General features: G+C 40.4%; 1 protein-coding gene across 2 annotated transcripts in view; it reads right to left on the bottom strand.

The window, feature by feature from the left end:
• The window catches only part of LOC149078468 (uncharacterized), a 60,646-nt gene that overhangs the window by 3,693 nt on the left and 32,635 nt on the right, over positions 1 to 24,318 (bottom strand). For both annotated transcript variants that reach the window (XM_089240579.1, XM_089240580.1), the window contains exons 2-9: positions 20,901 to 20,940; positions 18,724 to 18,877; positions 14,443 to 14,817; positions 14,183 to 14,341; positions 11,790 to 12,020; positions 9,100 to 9,300; positions 7,551 to 7,703; positions 223 to 3,759 (exon numbers count right to left, since the gene is read on the bottom strand). In XM_089240579.1, the coding sequence (XP_089096705.1) occupies positions 223 to 3,759; positions 7,551 to 7,703; positions 9,100 to 9,300; positions 11,790 to 12,020; positions 14,183 to 14,341; positions 14,443 to 14,817; positions 18,724 to 18,877; positions 20,901 to 20,921 (4,831 nt within the window). In that variant the 5' untranslated portion in view covers positions 20,922 to 20,940. The remainder of the gene's footprint in view (positions 1 to 222; positions 3,760 to 7,550; positions 7,704 to 9,099; positions 9,301 to 11,789; positions 12,021 to 14,182; positions 14,342 to 14,442; positions 14,818 to 18,723; positions 18,878 to 20,900; positions 20,941 to 24,318) is intronic.

Raw genomic sequence — 24,318 nt, 5'->3', positions numbered from 1 at the left:
CTCAAGTGACCCGCGGGACATTTTCAGATCATTTAAGCAATCTGCGTCTCTGTTCCAAATGACTTCATTTAATGGCGAACGACATGTTTTCAAGTTAATGAAATGGCCCACACTCTCCTAAAGGTTGAACACTCATACCTTAAAGTTTTGCCCATGAGTTATGGATAAAACACAGTCTGTACCAGAAAAGTCTAGTACTTACGAGATTTTCCCTTCGCTTACCTTGAGGATTTTTGGTTTTCTTCTCTTTCATTTCGGGTGTTTTCTTCGACGTTTTGCTCTTCTTCCCTTCGGGTATCTTTCCGAAATTGAACGACAGTGGCCGGCCATCTTCTTTCGACTTCTTCGGCACTTTTCCCGGACACGACAGAAGTTTCGAGTCTGGTGGCACGTACAGGTTTGACTCGCTGGTCGACCTGCTGCCGAAGTAGCCAGCGCTCAACATTCTGCCGTTCATGTTACCGTAATCTGTCGCGGCGTTTCTCATCAGTCTCCTCTGGGGTATTTCCGTGCATTCTTTCTGCTGAGATCCGTTCGTTTCGGCAAGGTGGCTGACGTCGACTCCAGTCGAAAGGTTCGAAGACTTTGAGTGACTGTGGAATTTCCTGAAAGTGAGAATTATGCCCTGGGCAATGTCCTTGATCTTGAGTGACGAAGATCTTTCGGATTTCTTCGGCTTCGAGGGTACCGGCTGCTTAAAAGACGAAGAAGAGGACAAGGCCGGAGTGGCAGCCGAGTAATAATGACTACGAGGGGGGTCCGCGGTTCTGGACAGCAGCATGTTCGTCTTTGCCGACGGTGTGTATATGGGATTCATTGGCAGATTGAAAATGTGTCTCAGAGATTCGGGCATCGCCTCCATGTTATCCGTGCTCTTGGAGAGATTCGTAGTGGATGACGACCCGTCTTCGTCTAAATTGACATAAAAGTTCGAAGACGGTGACGAGGATTTCTCTTCCAAGTGATCCAGGGATCGTGATTTCTTCCAGTTCCTTGAAGTCTCACAGTCTACGAATATCTCGGAAAATCTAGCCCTGGGATCTAACTTATTTTCTGACTCCTGGTCACCGTCTTTCTTTCTCCTCCTTTGCTGAGCAGAAATTCCCCGATTCTCCATCGTGTTCTGCTCCGACGAGCATTCGGGATTGCAGTCGCATTTCACGGACATCGAACAGTCAGAGCAATCCGTTTCAGCGTTCCCGGGGCTGTTTTTGCCTCCGTAAGAGTTGTTCTGAGTCAGGGTCCAACTGGACACCTCGGAATCGGATGCGCAGGAACTGGGAGACAACAGCGTACGGACATCGAACGGACTGGAACCCGGTGTCTCCGAGTCAGAGCTTTCGTACCTCCTGATCTCTCTGCATTCATCCGTTGGTTCGTGTCCGTTAGCCCGGATGAGTTCCGCTTCGTGTTTTTGTAGTACGGACTTATTTTCTGGGGAACATAGCGATGGGATTTCGAAGGTCTCGAACTCGAACGGTGAATTGATTGGTTGGTAGGACGAGAGTTTATCGCTCGCCTTCGATGAAGATCTCTTCTTCTCGTCTTTGCCGGATATCACACTCCTCCGGCTGCTGTTGCTGCTGCAGTTCGATTCTGGTAGCTCTACGCTGTGCAAGTTTTCCTTCCTATGCGTGACGTGATTCGATGAAATGCTTGTGTACGACATCACCTTAGAAGTGTGTTTCTTGCTCTTATTAATATCTTCACCGTTCACCAGATGACCGGTGTTGCTCTCGATGCGCCTTGACGCATGCTTCTCTTCTTTCGGTTTCGCGCCAGCACCATTGCTATTTGCGCTCTCCTTGTATCTTTCTGGATCATTCGTGAATATCGTTTCGATAGAAACTTCGTCGTAGTAGTGGTTAGTCTTCGAATCTTCTGGTTCGACCTGATTTAGTTTGGATTTTCTGGTTGTCGAGGATGGTTTCTCTCCATTGTGGTCATTAATGTCTTCGTAAACTTTCCGGACGGTGAACTCCTTGTTGCGACTCGCAACCACTCTTTCCACTCTTACATCGGCGGCAGTTCCGTATTTGCGCTCGGAGAAACCATTGGCGTCGAGGCAGCTGGTGTCATTATCCTTGATCTTATCTCCCCTAGAATCTGACGTCTTTCGGCTCTGTTCACAACCCTTTCTGGCGTTAGAAAGCTCTCCATTTTGTCGAGAATTTTCAGAATTCATCGTATTCATAGTGGCTTGAGGGATGGATTCATACGTCAGAGAATCGTCAGATATATAGCTGTGCTGTTCATTGCCGATACCAATGATAGGGTGCATGCTTTCGTATATAGGAGAATCCGAACGCGATGTGTCCACTTTTTTTCCTATCTTAGCTATAATTGACAAACTTTCCATGTGATCATCCACGACTGATTTACGGTCATTTATGGATTCATTTACTTCATTGATAGGGTTTCGCGACGATACTGAATACACAGCATCGCTGTATGGTAAGGAAGATATTTCTGTGGATTCCGATGGATTCGACTTATTACTACGTGATTTCTCAGTCAGAGATAAAGAGAGCAGACGCTTATCTTTCAATGATTCCCCGTCGTTCATTCCCCTTTCCTTCTCAGGTGTGAAGGCAGATGTGTATTCATCATGACCGTTTCCTGTACACGAGGCTATGACTTCGGTTATTACGATATTTCTATCCGATTTGTCTCTAGATGGCTCCTTGCTCTGCTTAGGTATCACCATAGGTCTTGTTTCTCCGTCGTGATTTTCAATCCGAGTTGCGTCGGTTGCGAATTTCATTTCTAACTTTTCGGATGCAACTCTGTCGATTCCACCATTCCATTCCCTCTGTTTTTGAGTTCCGTTGCGCTCATCAAAGTGTTTATGGTTCGATGGTACTCCGTTGCCATTTGCAGCCACCACGTTACCATTGTGATTATTATGACTGGCAAAGTTTTGAGTCTTTACAGAACTCTTTCTTGAATGTGTGTTATTTATGCTCGATTCTATCGTATCCCAACTTGATTCATTCTTGGACGAAGTTATTGTCCCATTAGAAAATGGGCCGTCCACTTTTATGCGCACTGTATCGGCATAGCTACTCAGAGAATGATCTGTGCCGACTGCCATAGACTTAGTATTGGCATTGCCATCATTATAAACGGAGTCATGAAATTGCACATCAAGGGAGTCTGTGGTGTTTGTGGATGCCTCACAGAAGTTTCTCCACAAGCTGAGTCCGTTTCCATTGTGTTTCGACGTATTCTGAGGCCGTGTTGTTTCGTGAACGATTTGTCGGTTCTCTTTGGATTCGGAGCCATTACTGTCACCGCAACTATTAATCTGCGAGCATGAATACATGGAATCGCTGTCATCTTCGTGACAACGAATCAAGTCGCCCATGCTCTTGCTCTTCATCTTCGCATCCTTCAGAGGGAGTGGCGAATCTTGTTGCTGTGTATTTCGGTGCCTTCCACCGTAAGGTTCGTTCTCACTGCTCCTGCCGCTGACAGTCCCGCTGTCTTGACTAACGGAGTCCTCGGTTTCAAACGTCTCAAAGGTCAGCTCGTAACTGACGTCGTCTTCATCTTCGAAAAATCGTCTTGTCCTCGGCGTCATGTCACGCGTGTAGTCGTGACCGTTCGGTACAGTGACATTCAAGTTAGTGTTCCTGTCTCGGGGGACTATGTCTGACCAATAGCAATACTTCTTGTTCAGGCCATCGACGTTCCCGTTATGGTTTGTGGTGCCAATACGTCCGTTTCCATTAATGAAATTTTTGTAATCATTTGTACCTGCATAATGAAAGAGAGAAATTTATGTAAGTGTCATATATCGGGGAATTCACTCTTCAACTGTATTGAAATCTAACGACAAAAAATGAGATTCTCAAACTTTTCATGTTTATAGTTGCATCCCCTTACACCATTTTTGACTCCCTCCCCCCTTGTCAGCAAAACGCTGACCTTCCCCCCCCCCCTGTCAGCAAAATTTCGTTATCAGCTCTGCCCCTCTGAATCCTAACGCATATTGGTGGAATCAGAGACGTACACAGGCGGGAGGCATAGGAGGCTCCCCCTCCCACGACCAAAAATTTATTTTTACAATGCAAAAAATAATTTTTTTTTAAATTAAAATTTCGGAAGAAAATACCTTTACATGTTATTATAATCAATTTCTGTTAATTTCTATGTTATTTGAAGGCTATGAACTCAAAATTTATCTTATATATAAATGTGAAAGTATGTATGTATGTATGTATGTATGCTCTTTATACAAATCTACAGTTTTAGACCGATCGTCGCCAGATTTTGCATATATACCAAACAGGTCCGGGATTGAACCGTAGGCTACTTTAAAAGTTCGTCAGAGCTGGGCAAATGCCCGTGGTCAAAAAAACTGTCGGGTAACAATGGTTTTAGGGCCTCAACAATCACTTTCGGAAAGTTTACTTTGGTTACCGTAGTTCCCTAGCAATGCGTTTCAGACGTATATATGCCTTTACAATGGTTTGTCACTTCTTTAATGTATATATGTATAATAGCTTATGTCTTTATAATGATTTGCCACTTTTTTCAATCCCCCCAGTAATGAGAGTTTTTTGAATAGGCGTTTCAGACGTGTATATATGCCTTTACAATGGTTTGTCACACCTTTAATTCTGTTATTATAACAGTTTATTCCTTTATAACGGTTTGTCACTTTTCCAATCCTCCCAGTAATTGAAGAAAACACGGGAAGAGCGCCGGGTATTATGGCTAGAATATGTATAGCCCATCAACCGCCCATCGTAGAGGTATAGTTTCAATTTAAAAAATGCGTATAAAAGGCATTTGAATAATATTTTCCGCACAAGCTGGACATATGACGTCACTAACAACCATAGGCGTACGCAGAATTTTTTTCGAGGAGGTTTCAGATGTTTTTCCCATCTGGAGGGGGGGGGGGTGTTTAGGTTTTTTCCTGAAAAATAACACTATAATAATCTTGGCTCAAGGGGGGGAGGGAGTTAAAAAACCCCCCCGCCCCCCCTCCCCCCCCGCTGCCGTACGCCAATGCTAACAACAGAGAACAACAACTACGACGACAAAACTGAGAATAAAAATGTTCAACGCCAGCTGATGAACTCAATGCTTGCCTCAAATCATCAACACTCTGGCACGAAGTTAAAAAATTATCATTATCCACCAACATGCGAGTTCAACTGCAAAATTACTCAGCACTGCTATCATTTTCATATCATATCATTTTCATATTTTTGAAACGTATGACAACCATATTTTTATGGGCATCTTTTTATCAGCCACCTCGTTGGGCATTTTGCCTGTTGTGGCGTTGTATTTGTATTTGTATTAGTTGATGAAACTTGGCAATGGGGGAATTCCCGTAGACCCAAGCACTGGACTGATTACGTTCCCAAATGGATTTTGCAAATTGTTAAACTCAGTTCAAGAACTTGCAAAGTCTTTCTAAACATTCAACAAAATCACCGAAACCATGAGTGGCTTTGTGAGAGGGATTCTCAATTTGAGAGGGAGTACTTCAATTGCACACAAACTATCGAATTTGAAAATATTTGAACAAATTGAATTTCACAAAATTTGAAAATATTTAATTTCAAAGATAGATGACGCTAAAAAACGAAACCAATTTATTTCGATACGGAAAAAATTTTTTGTTCATGGTAACAAAGTAAAATAAAAATGTATTAACCGATATTTGACTCTCCAAATTACTCTATAATTAAGCTCAACTATAATAAATTTAATCAAAATAATAACTTCAAGCATAAATTTCTTGAAAAAAAGACAAAAATATTCCTATAATATACATCAATTCAGAAATTAGTGTTCTAAGTCAACAACAGAGGACGCTAGTATAAACATTTCTTTGATGAAACAACAAATTTTGTTGTTTTTCATCAACAAATTTTTCATCGCTCTTCCAATTTCTAAAAACCAAATTGCACATAACTTTTGCATACGATTACTGATTATTTTAATAACATTTGAGAAGTTTTTCGAAATACTATTCCCCCCCTGCATGACCTACAATGGCGAAAATCAGACTGAGGGCAATCGACCTACTGGCGGCAACAAAAAATTCAAACCTTTCTATTTTGATGGCAATCGTCCTATCCCCTAATTCGTAATAAGGGTTCAAAATTTTAAACATAAAATTATTTTGAAGATTTTAAACATAAAAATTCTTTAAAATTAAGGGAAATAATGAATGTCAATGCTTAAAAAACATCTAAGTTCCATGGAATGAGGCCTTGTTCACGCTGGACCGATACTACAACGATACCATCGTAGATATCGACACGGATTAGTTAAAAAAATCGGAAATTCAGGTTTCTAACCAATACGTATTGATGTTGCGGTTGTATCGCTTCAATATGAACCCGGCCTAACTTATCTAAAATCCACGAACAGAAGTTAAAAAAATTTCGTGGCACTTACGGCAGGAAAATCTCAAAAGATGGAGTTTTGCAAAGTTTGAAAATAGGCAAAAAAAAGGGATATATATATATATCTATATATATATATATATGGTCTGAACTTCGGGCTTCTAGAAATGACGATGCAGAATTGACTATTCAAGTATTACGTCAGCATCGATGGGAAGGAGGGGTTTTCGGATTTGCTGACTTTTGATGACAAGATTGGAATCATACTTACGACTCAACTACCCTTTATGACAATATTGAATATTCTTAATGCCACCTTTACTGGGTGTGCCAAAAACGAGAAAAACAATTTTTTCCCCCTATTGATAAGTCCTCTATTGTGCCACTTTAGTGATCTCTAGATGTTCCGCGAATCCTTCAAGTGATTTGGAAATGTATATGGGCCGCTTAAGTGCTCTCGAAATATGTCGTAGGCCACTTAAATGCTCTAAAACTATGCCACATGCCATATGCCACGGACCACTTAAGGGTTCTGGAACTGTGCTACGGATCACTCAAGTGATATGTAAATGTACCGCGGGGTCACTTAAGTAATCTGTGAACGTGCGACGGGCCTATTTGGGTGATCTGAAAACCTGCCACTTAAATGCTCTGGAATTGGGCCACGGGTAACTTAAGCGATCTGTAAATGTGCTGCTTAGTTCATTTTTAGAAAATGTTCGTTCCCTAACAATGCGTTTAAGACATGTTCATGCCTTTATAAGGTTTGTCACTTCTTAAATGCTGCCAGTAAATACAGGCGTGGATCCGTGGGGGGGGGGGGGTCACCTTTCCCAAGAGTTCGATAATATGGGGAAAATTTGCCTTTTCCATGAAATACGGACTGATCCCACAAACCTGCACAATAAGTCACCCCCCCCCCCTCACGACATATCGCCTTGAATCCGCGCTTGAGTACATGGGGTAAACACGGGCAACATCGGGTATTATAGCTAGTAATTTATAAAGTTATAAAAACGCTGTTTATTCGCGATTTTATTACAAATTCAAATAAGTATCGTTAAACAAACGAGACAAATGTTTGAATGAAAGAAAAATCGGCACGACCAAAAATACATAAATGTCCCGTAATACGGGGCACAAATGGTTCGTCGACGTAGTACATAATAAAATCACCATTATTAGGTGTCCTCTGGAATTCATCCTTCTTGAGTACGTATTTCCGTCCTTCGTTGTCTCTAGCATTTTCTCTGCGATACTTGCCATCAAAGTAATCCTCTAGGTCCGAAGCGTTTAATTGATTGTCCAACGATATTGTATCTGGGTCATCTAAAAATCAGTAAAATAATTAATTAATAAGCACATTTGAGCTGTATGGTCAAAAAATAAAATGCGCAGGGTGTTTCGGAAAAGCATGTATAAACTTGTAAAAGTGGTTACGGTCAGTGGCGTATTTACAGAGGGGGGCATATATAGCGGGCTATAGCCCATGGCGGCAAATTTGGGAGGGTGTGTGGCCAATAAAATTAGTAGAATGGGGAATGACCGTAAAATTTGTTTAACCCTAAACAATTCCTTCTCTGCGAGAGAGTAAGGGACTAGTGAGTGGCCTAGAGGGTTTGCAAGCATGTGAGTGAGCAAAAGAGTAATCTAGAGTGTGTGCAAGTACCATATGTGAGTTACCAAAACAGTGTGCAACTATGTGTGTGACCAAAATAGTGCGCAAGCATATGAATGACTAAAAGAGTGATTCAGAGAGTGTGAGCATGGGAGTGACCACAAGAGTGACTTCACAGACACAGGTGTACTTGCAGGGGGGGGGGAGCAAGTGGGTATAGTACAGGGTGGCGAATTTGAAGAAAGTGTAATAAAAAAATCGACTGGAATGGGAGAAAGGCGGAAAAATTCGTGTAGCCCATGGGTGACAAAACCATATACCTCTGGTTACGGTTCAAAAAGACATTGAAGTCATATGAAGGGTTGTAGAGTCCATCGCCAATCACTATTATATAGAGAAGACAAGTAAAAGAACAAATGGTTTTTGTCTCAAAAGACGTTTGTGAAATGCATTTATGGTGCAGAAGCTGTCAAAAATACGTTCGGGGAGAGGGTGGAAACTGTTTTAGACCTGTGGGTGCTCAAACACCCCTACTTCGATGCTATTTGATGCCATCGCCATCCAAGCTTTGAAAGCGTCAGCGCATGAAATGACATTTTTCTGAAGTATAACTGATATATATTTTGGACCATTCCAGCAGCTCACAGATGTGTTGCAAGGGGAACCCCTTATGTTAAGAGAGAAATTCACAGATGAGGATTGCTGAAAAAATGCTCGAGTAGTCTCTAAAATGAACAACGTCATCCACCTCATGAACGTAGTGACTATGACCTTGCATTCACTTATGATTCCGATTTGACCTTGTATACCCCTTCCCAGGACCGTCTCAAGAGTATCATGGTTACCCGGGTGAAGTGATTTTTCCGAGGCCCTTTACCTGGCTAGAAATGCCTGCTGCCTGCTTACCGATTCGCACGTTCACTTGAAATGTTCAATCAGTTCTCATTTTCATGTGCTCCTACCTCCTTCCCAGTCTCTGGGCTATGACCGGGTGTGCCCATTTGTTACGACCTCACCTACCTCTCCGTGAAATTCGTACATAAATTAAATGTTCATGTGTGCGCAACATCAATTAGTATTGGACTTCGATTTTAAAACTGTACCAACCTTTGTGTCCTTCAATGAATTTCGCCCTGAGTCTGCGGCTTAAGGTCACCCATTCGGGTAACTCCTCGGACTTTTGCTTGCTTTTGTCCTCGTCCTTTTTCCCAATCTTTTCGATGATGCGAATATCCGAACTCTTCTCCAGATCGAGTCCGCTCTTCGGATTAGGGATCGGCTTGGCGTCTTCATTGCACGGTTCACATTCTACATAGACGAGGGGACGAAAACTTAGTTATTTGAAGGATATACAGGGTGAACGTGACATGTTCTGCCCAACTAAAGGGGGTGATAGACGAGACCAAGCGAAACATGAAATACCCTACCAACCCTGTCCTATCCCGAACCGTATTCGAGTTGTGGTGGATAATCGATTGTGGGAAAAAATGCGTCAAGTCTAGAGAAACCAAAATTCGTCTAGTTTCTGAGAAATTAATATGTAAACTAAGCACATATTTGAAAATAACAAAAAAAATCCTATACGGTGACGTCAATTTCATTGAAAAATCTGGATTTAATAGCGAGCTACAAGCGCTCAAATATTGCCGAAGTTCAAAATTGAATTCTTCGCCAAAATTTTTAATCACCAATTCTACAAACGACCCTGCAACTACAATCGATCAAATTACCAAAAACTTTTCAATCTAATTTAGCTTTCGAAAGAGCCTACAATATACCATATCGGTGTTGTGGTTCAAGACAAATTCAGCCATTTTATTTGCAATACTTCACTGAAATCAGCGTTTGTCGAAGTAGATAGCAACCAAAATTCGAAATTGGTGGATAGAGATTTCGGTGACAATTTGATTTTGCAGACAAAATCCTATTAGGTGACATTACCTCTATCTAAACTGAAGAGCCAAAAAAACTAGTACAGGCATGCGTATGCAAATAAATAGATATGGAACCAATCAAAGTACGGCACTGCGGTCGGCAGCGCCTATATAACACAACAAGTGTCTGGCATAGTGTTGTTAGATCGGTTACTGCTGCTACAATGGCAGGTTATCGAGATTTAAGTGAGTTTGAACGTGGTGTTATAGTCGGCGCACGAGAGATGGGACATATCATCTTCGAGGTAGCGATGAAATTTGGATTTTCACGTACGACCATTTCACGAGTGTACCGTGAATATCGGGAATCCGGTAAAAAATTAAATCTGCGACATCGCTGCGGCCGGAAAAAGATCATGCAAGAACGGGACTGACGAGAATCATTAAACGTGAGAGACGTGCAACCCTTCCGCAAATTGCTGCAGATTTCAATGCTGGGCCATCAAGTGTCAGCGTGCGAACCATTCAACGAAACATCATCGATATGGGCTTTCGGAGCCGAAGGCCCACTCGTGTACCCTTGATGACTGCACGACACAAAGCTTTACGCATCGCCTGGGCCCGACAACACCGACATTGGACTGTTGAGGACTGGAAACACGTTGCCTGGTCTGACGAGTCTCGGTTCCAATTGCTTCGAGCTGATGGACGTGTACGGGTATGGAGACAACCTCATGAATCCATGGACCCTACATGTCAACAGGGGGACTGTTCAAGCTGGTGGAGGCTCTGTGATGGTATGGGGCGTGTGCAGTTGGCGTGATATGGGACCCCTGATACGTCTAGATACGACTCTGACAGGTGACAGGTACGTAAGCATCCTGTCTGATCACCTGCACCCGTTCATATGTCCATTGTGCATTCCGACGGACTTGGACAATTTCAGCAGGACAATGCGACACCCCACACGTCCAGAATTGCTACAAAGTGGCTCCAGGAACACTCTTCTGACTTTAGACACTTCCGCTGGCCACCTAAATCCCCAGACATGAACATTATTGAACATATCTGGGATGCCTTGAAGAGATCTCCACCCCTCTTTTACTCCTACGGATTTATGGACACCCCTGCAGGATTCATGGTGTCAATTACCTCCAGCACTACTTCAGACATTAGTCGAGCCCATGCCACGTCGTGTTGCGGCACTTCTGCGGGCTCGCGGGGGCCCTACACGATATTAGGCAGGTGTACCAGTTTTTTTGGCTCTTCAGTGTACATGATATCTGTATTTAATGGCGAGAACTTTAAACACCGAGAGATTAGTGAAGTGAACAACCGAATTGTTCCCAAAACCTACTAAAATCACTTCGACGAACTCAGATTTCAGTGATTGCACTGCAAAGAAAAGACTGAATTTCTCCTGCAGTACACCACTGATATGGTTTATGGTAGGCTCTTTCAAAAGCTGGTGCAATGGACAAGTGTTTGGTAAATTTGACCGATTCTAGGTAGAAGGGTGTTTTCAGAATTGGTGATTAAAAATTTTGGCGAACAATTCAATTTTGAACTTCGCCAATCTTTAAGCACTTTTAGCTCGCCATTAAATCCAGATAATTCAATGGCATTGATGGCACCTTGTAGGATTTTTTCTGCTGTTTCCAAGTATGTGCTTAGTTTGCATGCACGTCTCTCAAAAACTTTACAAATTTGGGTTTTTCTATATAGACTTGATGCATTTTGTTTTCCATAATCGATTATCCACCATAACTCGAAAACGGTTCGAAATAGGACAGGGTTGGTAGGATGGTTCATGTTCCACTTGGGGGTCATCTGTCACCCTATTTCGTTTGGCAGAGCATGTTACGTTTCCCCTGTATTATCGTCTAATATACTCAAAAGCCCACCACAAGAAACATACCGTACCTATATGTTCTTCGATGAACTTCGTGCAGAGCTTTTTGCTCAAGTTCACCCACTGTGGTACATCACCGTTCTGATGGTGCTGCTGTTGCTGTTTATTGTTTTCAGTGACTGGAATCCTGAAATTCCTCTTGACGTTCTCCACGTTCTGCGTTTGCTTGGACACTCGAGACACTGGAACTGCTTGCGGACCGTTCTCTCGGGGTTCTGATACCACATCATTGGAATCTTTATCTAGTGAATGGCGAGAGATCATCATAATTCAGACCGAAATCATATCACCAACACATTGCACATTTATAAACTGTAGTGTTCCTACGTAAATGATCAGCGGACAGGGCCCGATTTCTGTATGAGCAACAGGGGTACTTGTCTAAGGTCCCTTGCATTAGGGGGGGGGGGACTCCAAAATTTTTACTCACTTTTTTTAGTGATAAAATTTGCGAATATCAAAAAAATATTCATAAATCACATTTATACTCCTTCTAAAGTGCTCACTATTGTTAAGTATTATCAAATATCGATTACCGTAAATGAAATTTTTTCTATCAAATTTTTTTTATCTGCTCTTCCTTGAATTTCTAATGCTTCTGTTTGATTGGCTGAGTGTGTGGTAGCTCAAGTCGATAAGATACTCGCTTAAAGTACCAAAGCATGTGTAGAGGTGTCGCGAATTCGTTACCCGGTTCATCCTTGTAAGAAATCATCCTAACGGGGGGGGGGGGGTACAGCAGAAACGGTAACATGACCACAGGAAAAGATTGCTACCGCAGGGAGTCTCACACCGAGGTGCTAGCGCACCAACCTCTCGGTGAATATTAAAAAGGCTGTCTTTCGGAATCGCCAATAACTTGTAGGTCCCGGTTTAATTTACCTTCGTGTGAAGAAAATGACCGTGGTGAGACAACAATGATCAAATGTTGATCAAATGATCAAATTGATTGGATTATGTGTCAAAGCGATGGATGACAACTTTAGTATTGTAGTCTAATGAACTCTCGATGGTAATGCTCTATCTCTGTAACATGCGCTTGGGATGAGCAATAGCGGATCCTCCAAAGCCGAATTCTCCCAAGAACCGAATAATATGAAGTAAAATTGTTCCATTTGAGTTACTCTTTATGACTCATGGAAGGATTATATGGAGGCCTATTCTCAGTTACAGTGTAGTAAAAAAACGAAAAATAAACAGCACGTTATATATATCTATAAAGAAAAGCAAGCAATAATTATACAAACAACCCCACGGTGCTTACACAGTGAATAAAAGCATCATTTATATTTTATATATAAACATATAGGATATATTCACATCAAAATCACAGAAGAGAAAAATGGGAAAGCTTTTTTTTTAAAGAATATGAAAAAAAAATTACGAAAATATTTAAATAATTTTTTTCAATTTTTAAGAAAAAAGGGTAGAAAAAGCAATAATAAAACTGACGAGATGGGGGTGGGGGAGAGAATGCCAATTCATCGGAATAATATGTACGAGGTGCTCTTCTTACCTGATGAGAGTTCAAATTCATAATGCTTCTTAACTGCCCGTTATTATTCCGGATACAACTAGGATCGCTGATCTGGGTATTCCTATTGACGACAGGCTTAGATTTTCTGATCACTGTTCAGCGGTGGTTAACAAAAGTGCACAGAATGCTCGGTTTCATTCTCAAAAAGGTCTCTTCGCGTTGTCCTAAATCGATTCTTCCACTTTTCCGGGGCTTAGTTCGTCTTGGATTGGAGTATGCCGTTAGATTTTGGAGGCCATACTTACAGAGTTACGTTGACTTGATCGGGGGGTGCAGAGAAGAGTCATGCGTGCTCTTGATGTCACGAGGAGCTTGAGCTACGCAAACACCAAGCATGGCCCCCCGCTCTGTCCCTTGCGGGATATAAGCAGGTTACTTTACGGCTGGCCATGCTGGAAAAAGGAAAGCTCCGCCAGCCACCAAGACCACGGTTTGAACGCCGGCCAGCATCGTGCCACTGGACCTCCGACCCACGCAAAGGACCAGCAAAAACACCCCGGCAGCCCAAGATGACACCATCCGGCACTCCCCATCCATAGGATCAACAGTAGAGAACCAAATGTCCGCTCCTCACCCAGTGGCACATACTGAACCGTTATCATCATTGCACTAAATCCCTAATAACTGGTCAAGCGACTAGTCTAATGCTATTCTGGAACATCTCCAGAGAGACTTGATCTGTTGAATATGCTTATATTGGAAAAGCGTAGGGGTCGGGAGGATACGATTGAAGCGTTTAAAATTTTCAAAGAGATGGATAAATTGGACCAAGAGTTATTAATACATCATCAATCAACTTGCTCCATCAAGTCAAACTCGAGCCCTCCCAGCGGATTCCATTTCATACCAAAATAAACGGAACCTTACCAAGATGACTTTGAATAAATTTGGCACATAGCTTCCGACTAAGGCTGATCCACTCTGGTTCCTCGTTTGAAGACGCATTGGACAAATTATGAAGCGATCTCGGTCGGGTCAAAGGCCTCGTATTGAAATCCTGCTTTGTAGATTTTCCTTTCAGAAAACCTGTCGAAGAATAAATAATACCAACATAATAAAGCAGGTTCAGTATTTCATTTATGAACGAAATATCAAAATTGGATGAATCTTGGAATGCCAACGCTTACTTTGAGGCTTGGCCGAGCCGTTGCAACACGTATAACCGAAATTCGTCGTCGCTTTCGTTAGGCATGTCCCTCCGTTGTTGTTAGATGCCGGCCGTCCAGGCATCTTCGCCAAGTCATTTACCGAATGACCGTTGCTTTTAGGGTCGTGGACAATGACGACGTCCGTTCTGTTTGCGGAGCTCCCGTTGCACAAGATGTCCGATCTCCCGTTCTCAGTTTGACTTCTCCTTTCCCAAGTCTGAATGAGAACGGCGCTCTTTTTTGACGACTTCTCGGAATCCAGAGACCTCAGAGACCTTCGATCGAATGCAATGGTATCAGACACGGTCCTCCTCCTCCGCCTCTCCCGGGGGTCCAATATCCAAGAATTATCTCCTAGGTAGAAGAATAGTAATATATACAAAAAAATGAGAGAATCATATAATATGTAGAAAATTTATTTTGAAAAAAAATCCATCTCTATAATATGGGGGTAGAGATCGAGAGCTAATTGTGGCAATCCTAAAATTTTTTTTAAAATTTCCTGCGTTTCTTCCCTTCTTTTAACAAGGCAAAATTGAATTTTTGGAATTGAGACTATTTTCATGACTTTATAAATAATATTATGATAATTGTTCTCCATTATAATTAATTATAGTCATATAAATAAACAGTACTGTATCAATCTCACATATTTGTCAAACATATGCAACTCATTTTAATAATTTGATAAGACAGGGGCGTAACTATGATTTTTGTGGAAGGAGGGGGGAATAACGGTGTTTCTGTTCCATCTAAAATTTGCCACTCCCTAAATTTTGCCGCACGGGGCAGTTACACCCCTCTGGTTTCTTCCCTGGATAAGATTCTGAAAAGCTTCAGCTTATATTTTTCCGCCGGCAATAAAATTACATAATGACATGCATGTTTTGACGTTCCGGTTGAACGGAGTGTCTACTTGCTACATCCGTATCATTCGCCGCTTGCCAAATTATGATGAGAGGGAGCTTTGTTTTTTGTTTTTTTGTGAGACGCATGCAAATGATCTTATCAAGTGAATACATCTTTCTCTTTCTACGGGTTTTCTTCTTTCTGTGAAGCGGAACAAATGATAGGCTGTGATGGTGGATGGACTACTTACAGATTTCACTGTCTGTCGAGAAACGTAAGGGGCGTTGCATAATATTGAGTATGTAATAGGCAGGGTCTTCAATAAGTATATTTTCAAGGGAGCAAAACAATAATTTTCGTTGTGTGTGGATATGTTACGGTAGATGTGATAAATCGGCCATTATGTATGCTTATCAATTGTCTTGGTAAGTTTAACGTTTAATAAATTTATCACTTTTACCGACTAATATGCGTAATTCCCAAAAATTTGAATTTGATAAATACTAAAAAATGTATCATTTTTACCAGCGATTATGTACAATAACCAAGTGTCGTTGGTAAATTCGATAAATACTTGAAACTTATCTCCTTTACCTGTGATTATGCAGAAAACCCTAAGTGTAATTGATAAATTTGATAAACATGAAAAAATTCCAAATTAGTCTAGTACGTGTGGGGGATAAAGTCGGACCCCGATACAATGATAACAAATTTTGCGATCTTACCCGATATAATGATAGACCTACATGTATGATTTATCATGTTTACCAACGACGCGACGCTTGAGTGTCACGCATTAATCGCCGGTAAAAGCAGCTTCGGATACATCCCAAGAGCCAAATAAGATAGAAAAAGTTGTCTGTCCCGTAAAACACGGGATGATTCAACTGTCCTACACAAGAAATCACCCCTCCCGACACATTGTCTTGAATCCGCGCCAGGGTAAAATTGATAATTTTTTCAGGACTTATTAAATCTACTAACGATGCTTGCAAAACTATGCATAATCACCGCTAAACGTTATCAACTTAGAGAAATTTATCAAATTTGCCAACGACGCTTGGGCATTATGCATAATCGCTAGTATAAGTGATTAATTTTGAGAAATTACTTACAAAATTACCAAAATACTCGGCGATTATGCATAATAAACGAATTTATCACATTTACTCAACAGATATATATATTACTTTAAAGAAAATGGCAACACGTGAGCTCTCGATTCCAGGAGATGCTTATGATAGCAATGAAATTGAAATCAAATGATGATTAAGTTGATTATAAATTATACTATTCAGCATATATTGTATTCAGATTTTTCTTTCGAAAGGTGTGACAGTGTTTTGTAAGATGTGGTGATAATAACTGTTATTGCTCTAAAATATTTCTTGGAACTGAGACAAAAGCAATATCATTCGTCATATTATCGATGACCATCACTGATTCAAAAAAAGGAACGCCAGAATTTTGCCACTGGACTTATCCCGTTGCCGAGATCTCTTCCAGCCCAGCTTCGTGGCAGAGTCTGGAACATATGGGAATATCCAGTGAAATATAGGTCATAAGTTCTCTATATGCACGAGTTTTCAGCCCGTAAGGGGCAGAAACAGCCTCGATTTCTGCATGGCTCAATAATTTGGGGGCTTCAAATTAAAAACAACATATCTCACGTTGAAGATCATCCCCCTCTTCCTAACCAGAACATGGCGTGCCGCTCTATTTCAACGAAGAAAAAAAATTTTGCACCTCCCCAACGTGGAATCGAACCATCGAACCTTGGTCTCCCGCGTGACAGACGGGGATACTTGACCGATTACACTACCGAGGACTGCTGAAAACCCAGACATTTTCCCCAAGTTCAGGTTTGCTAATGTCTGTTTTTTCCAGCCCAGAGCCCCCTTAAGTCAGAAATGAGCCCCGTATTCGAGATCACCTTGTATTTGTATCATGAACTACTGAGGGAGAATTCAACGTACTGAAATGGAATTCCTTTATAACTCAATTTTGTTGTAACGAAGTGATTTTTTTCGGTCTCTTGAAGTTCTTTATAACGGGATTCGACTGTATTGTAATCTTAATTCATATTTTAACAAATTTTATGATTACTTTGAATTTATACGCTTTTAATAATATTACACATTGAAACTAACGGCGCTTCGCTTAAGCAGTCATAATTTTTCATTAACATGAATGACGACTCATCGAGGTTTTACTGAATTTGCACGCTTTGGAGGATCCCAGGGCTGCAGTTACTCTCCATTAAAAAAGCACCCCCCCCCCCAACTCAAAAAGAAACTGTGTACATATATCAAACGTGTCTCCGTCGGGAGGAAAAGGCATTTGTTCTTCGTCGGTACAGACGCAGGCGCAACCTGTTGTAAAAATATAGAAACCTCGTTGTTAAGAGTGAGTGCCCGCATTTGTCATCATTTTTAAAAGTACAAACCATATTGCACGTGAGTTTCCGATTCTGCAAGTCGGCGTCGTTACGGATTGGTTAAAAAAAACGGAAATTCAGGGGTTCTTAACCAATCGGCAATGGCACCGACTTACAGAATCGGAAATCCGCATGCAATATGTTCTTACCCCTAGTTTCTTAACCCTTGGGAAAAAAAGCAATTCTGTTTCGATCGTAGAACTATAACAGCTTTTAAAAGTATAGTCACGACATCTGTTGCGAACGGAGGTAAATTAGTCAATACTAAGGTGGCAGAAGCATGTGTCCTCATTTTTAAGTTATCTTGTCTGGTAACCTTCCAAAAAAGCACTAAATTCTTATAAAAGCAAATGCCATGATCTATCGATCTTTTGAATTAGAAATAAGAAGAAACTATATGTATGATATTTATACACACTATGATATGTTGACGGTATTGATTAATTAAAGCGTTCGAGTGAGTACTCTCGTACTATTGATACATATTAAAATTTTTCCACAAGTTCGCTCGTTATTACCGTCTAATACGCGGATTATCTACCGCTGCGGACAATCTGCAGAAAATGATGTTTTCAGCCTGATGAGTCTGAATTTGAAAGTTTTTGATTTAACTGTAAATTTTGTTTTGTGTGTAAATAATATGTTATTATTTCGTAAATAAATTTCATCAATTAACATACCAATGGATCAGTAATTGAAACACGAGATAAGTTTTTATTATTTTTTAAATCCTGCGGATATTTTTATTCCCCTTTCTTCAAATTTCGCAGGCGGATTATGCCCAGGAAAATACGGTAATTGAATTTTTGATTCACATTAAACACGACTCGAGAATCAGCATCATGCTGAGATTTGAATCGCACACGTGTAGTCTTCTAATGATCATGGTGATGGATGCGATACTGCTCACACGGTGACTCGAAAATTTTTTGAAGAGTCGTCTTTTCTAGGAATTACTTTGAACGCTTACTAACCGTGGGTCAATGAAATGATGTGCTGAGCGGCTTTCAGGCGTGGTTCGATTCCCGAAGACTTGTTGACGTATCGTGATGGTCTCCTTCTACAAGCGATGGAGCTCCTGCTGACCAGGTTAGCTCGATCTTTCAAGTAACTACTATCCAAAGGGACCTGGAAAAGAATCGTGAACGAAAAAGCGTTGAGTTAATCTTAACATTTTCAATTCTTTTTTTTGTGTTTATTTGGATTTCTCCAAATAATTGAAGCAAGTTTTTGAACGAAAATCAATCGGTCATTATATCTCGTCGTTGTGTAATCGATTATTTGAGTTACGTACAACCCCCAACCAAATCAAATTCGTACACCAATCAACCCTTGCTTAAAGTATGGCGAATAATTTTATGAGAACTTTGATAACGTATATTATAAAGATCTCATAGAAAGATTTGACGAGCACTTAGAATGGATTCCGTCGTTTCAATTACATTACCACCAGAGAAGTGGACCCTCAAACTCACACACAGAAAAGATCGAAGCCGAAAAATAAGCTTGCACCAATTCGAGGTAATCAGGAGTGGATCTAGGGCTGTATAGTGCAGCCGTACAGGGCACCAATCAGGGGTGAAGCAAAGTAATAGCTGCAGAAAAATTTGGAAAAAAATCTTTTCCCGGTAAAAGTAAAAATATAACTGTGCTAGAGGGAATAACTTGTGGAATAACACTAATTTTTGATGCATAACGCATGGCGTATACGAATCAGCGAGTTTTCTGGATCCTTTTACCGGTGGGACTTATACCAGCACCTCCTAGAGATAGAAGGCCTCTGCATTGTTTGCCATAAACGTCATTCAGACTACCTAGCAAGTTTGCCACGTTTTGAAACACAGCATCCTATTTCGTTTCTTCTTATTTTGGCGGAGAATTTTACTGATTGGCTCACAAATACCGCATAGTGATTGGATGTGGGACAGAGAAATCACCAATTCTGAGCCCGATCATTTCTTTTCTTCACAACGATAACACTGGCACGAGCAGGGAATTTTTCCCCCCTGAATATTCTGAGGGGAAAATGGACTACTTACTGACGTCACAAGTAGACTGCGGAGGCCTTCTACCTCTAGGAGGTGCTGCTTATGCACAGAAGGGGGTGCCGAAATGAGGTCTCACACGGGTAAGAATTTCGTATCTAACAAATACGCTATTACGCGCGTAACAGTGTATAATTCAAGTATATTCGTCAGCCTTTTGCGACGCGTCTGAAAAGGCGTATTGTGCTGTTACATGTTTGAGACGTGTTTCATCCGATCTTGGTGTACGCGTTGCATCAAAAGTTGCCCCTCTAAAGACGCAGTCGTTGCCAAGACTCGAATTGTGCTCTGCCTTATTGTCATCAGGTGTGCTTCAGGCTGTTCTCAAAGACATACGTCTACCGATTCAACGTTCAGTCGCCTGGTCAGATTCAACGATACCATTCTCGTGGATCGCGTTAGAGCCATTCCGTTGGAAGCAGTTTGTCGCGAATCGGATATCAAAAGTCCAGTCTGCGATTCCCGACGTTAAGTGGCATCACGTAACCGGAATAGATAATCCCGCGGACCTTGGCACGAGAGGACCGATGCCATCTGAGCTCATTTGATTTGGCCTTTGGCTGAACAGTCCGGAGTGATTGCAAAAATATTCGATCGATTCCTTACCTGGAAATGTCGATATGCCAGATTCTACAGATTTTTCTGTCGAAGAGAAGGGAACAAGTGAGACCATCGAGACTCTGGTCGTTTTGCCCGAATGTTGGGATCTTGTCCATTCCCGGCATCCCGGGAAAATCGAGATTTAATTAGCATCACAAAATGGGATTGAGCGTTCAACCAATTCAATGGATTTTTGGAATAAAAATATTCACAAATTTTCCAGAATCTGTGACTCAAATTTCCCGGCATGCCAGAAAATACGGGTATTCACGACATGCTGGTTTCCTTTCGCTTTCTTTCCCGGCATGCCGACTAGATTATGAAAATATTATTTGCTGGTCTTCTATTCTGTGAGTCGGCACCGTTACGGATTGGTTTAAGAAAAACCTGAAATTCAAGTAACGGTGAATGGTCACAGAATCGGAAACCAGCAAGCAGTATGTTCGTACCCCAATACGGGGGAAATACAGCAGGCAAAATAGTATATGGTGACAAATTAGACTTACCTCATGAGCAATCAGATCCATAGTAGCACATATTTGCAACCTATAAAATAAACGGAGCCACATGTTAGAAAACAACACCAAAGTGACATTAAGCATGAAAACAAGAGAAAAGTTTCTTGTATCGGAAATGGGAATGTGATTCATGTTTTTCATGATAAATTCAGCTTTTATGTAAGAAACTTAAACGAGTACATTGATAAGTGTAAAATTTCTGGTGAACCCTTCTTCCTTTCTAGTCTGATTTTCGTGACCATTAGATTCCTCGAATTCGCCTCCCTTTCCTACAGTCGAATCCCGTTTTAACGAATACCGGTATAGCGAAAATCTCGTTTTAGCGAATACCGGTATAGCGAAAATCTCGTTTTAGCGAAACACTAACTAAAGGTCTAATGAATGTCATAGTATTTTTTAAATTTGTTTACAATCAAATTTGATCTTTTTTTATTATGATTTTTCGAATTACGAAATTTTCAGAAATTTTCTATCTGTATTTTTTTTTCTCCTGGCCATGAACAGAAATTAATTTTTCCGCAAATTCTTTTTGTCACGTGGTACATGAGGTTTCGTGAAATTATAATTATTAATTACTTTGATTAAACTAAGATAATTAATTTACATTGATTAGATAGTTAACTAATTTTGAAATTTACATTTACAAAGGAAAACCATGCTAAATTTATGTCCAATTTTTTGAAACTTCGAAAATCTGTTATTGAAGTAGCCAGTCATCTTACGTAAAAAAAATTGCGCAATTTCGTCACGAATTGTAAGATCAGTTAAAAATGGGTGTTTATGACAATTTGCACTATATAATACTACCAAATTCCAGTTGTTTTTTTTTACCACGGGCTACATTTTAACGAGTGGAAGGGCGCACTTGTTAAAATATTGTTAGTTCTATAAAAATTGTTAGAAACATTTATTAAGCACTGTTTGTGTGTTGCGTTTCACGTGTCATGTCGAGTTTTTCGTCTTAGAGCGCCACCTATGAGCAGAGGCGTTACTGTGTGTGCTTATGGTTTTTCCGCATGTGAGCTACACGAATTTTTTCCGGCCTTCATTTTTCCACTATTTATTCCTCGAATAGCAATGTGCTTGGCCCCACGACTGTAAATACGTCGATGCTTCTAAATAACTCTTTTGGTCACTCTCATGCTTGCGTACTCTCTTAGTCACTCCATATGCTTGTATACATGCTAGGTCACTCCATAAGCTTGTATACATGCTAGGTCACTCCATATGCTTGTATACATGCTAGGTCACTCTTTTGGACATTTCACATGCTAGGTCACTCTTTTGGACATTTCACATGCTAGGTCACTCTTTTGGACATTTCACATGCTAGGTCATTTTTTTGGACATTTCACATGCTAGGTCACTCTTTTGGATATTTCACATGCTCGAACACTCTCTCGGTTTTTGTTTCGGTCGTTCACATGCGTGCGCGCACTGTAGGTTATTCTTTGGACCGCTTACTTAGTACTCACTGAGGCTACTCATCTGGTTCCTTGCAATTTAGGCTGCTCTCATGCCAACACACTCTCTAGGTCACTCTTTTGATCCATCGCATGCTTGCACACGCTCTAGGTCATTCTTTGGGCCGTTTACTCAGTACTTAATGAGGCTACTCACCTGGTTCCTTGCTCTCTAGGTCACTCTCATACTAACACACTCTCCAAGTCACTCTTTTGATCCATCGCATGCTTGCACACGCTCTACGCCACTTTTTTTGGTCGCTCACTAACCTAGTTCCCTTGCTTAAGTCACCCGTTTGACCATTCAGATGTTCACACATTCTAGATCACTCTTTTGGTCATTCACATGCTTGCAGACACTCTAGGTCACTCTTTGGGTCATTCGCATGCTTGCAGACATTTTATAGGTCACTCTTTCAATCTCTCAAAATTTTTTGCGGTCCTTCTCCCGTAATAATAATTTTCTGGGCAACTGAGTCCTCAAATTTGATGCCTTCCCGAACTTGCGCATTGGGCTATAGCCCGCTAAAACCCCACCCTGTAAATACGCCACTGCCCTGTGAGTGAAATTCGAAATATTTTTCTAATTCAAACCAAAAAAAGGGGATCTCTAGGCCACCATAAGTATTTTAGTGCAAAACCATACATTTTTGTGTCAATTGGTTGATTTGTCATCAGTTTTTAAAATGTGTCCAGGACTCCTTGTCCACCCTGTATTAGCCGCAACATTTTCTACAATACGGATGGAGCTGTAGGCAAGATCTGTATACATAAATACTATAAAAATTGCATTTCATATGATTTTGAATGGCTTTATGTGGAACAAACAAAAGTACCACTTTTATATAAATACGTCAGTTCGCGATAGCTCGAATATCTGTATAAGTCGAAGTTTTCACATAGTCTGTTTCTGCATTATAGTGTTAAAATTTTACCTTAACTCGAAGTTTTCGAGAATGAGAGGAATTTAAGAAATAGCATTTAGCAATATATATATATATATATATATATATATATATATATATATATCATTTAGCATTTGGCGATGGAATTTAGTATTTAGAAATAGGATTTAGAATTTATCAATAGGATTTAGCAATACCATTTAGCAATAGGATTTAGCAATACCATTTAGCAATAGCATTTAGCAATACCATTTAGCAATAGGATTTAGCAATACCATTTAGCAATAGGATTTAGCAATAGGATTTAGCGATACCACTTAGCAATAGGATTTAGCGATACCATTTAGTAATAGGATTTAACGATACCATTTAGCAATAGGATTTAGAATTTATCAATAGGATTTAGCGATACCATTTAGCAATAGGATTTAGAATTTATCAATAGGATTTAGCGATACCATTTAGCAATAGGATTTAGAATTTATCAATAGGATTTAGAATTTATGAATAGGATTTAGAATTTATCAATAGGATTTAGCGATACCATTTAGCAATAGGATTTAGAATTTATCAATAGGATTTAGAATTTATCAATAGGATTTAGCAATACCATTTAGCAATAGGATTTAGCAATACCATTTAGCAATAGGATTTAGCAATACCATTTAGCAATAGGATTTAGCAATACCATTTAACAATAGGATTTAGCAATAGGATTTAGCGATACCATTTAGCAATAGGATTTAGCGATACCATTTAGCAATAGGATTTAACGATACCATTTAGCAATAGGATTTAGAATTTATCAATAGGATTTAGCGATACCATTTAGCAATAGGATTTAGAATTTATCAATAGGATTTAGCGATACCATTTAGCAATAGGATTTAGAATTTATCAATAGGATTTAGCGATACCATTTAGCAATAGGATTTAGAATTTATCAATAGGATTTAGAATTTATGAATAGGATTTAGAATTTATGAATAGGATTTAGAATTTATCAATAGGATTTAGCGATACCATTTAGCAATAGGA

The sequence above is a fragment of the Pholcus phalangioides genome, unplaced genomic scaffold (assembly GCF_987345545.1).
Source record: "Pholcus phalangioides strain wild (caught in Gottingen) unplaced genomic scaffold, Ppha-v1.0 ptg000013l_1, whole genome shotgun sequence".
Taxonomy (NCBI): domain Eukaryota; kingdom Metazoa; phylum Arthropoda; class Arachnida; order Araneae; family Pholcidae; genus Pholcus; species Pholcus phalangioides.
This window is presented reverse-complemented; position numbering and strand designations above follow the sequence as displayed.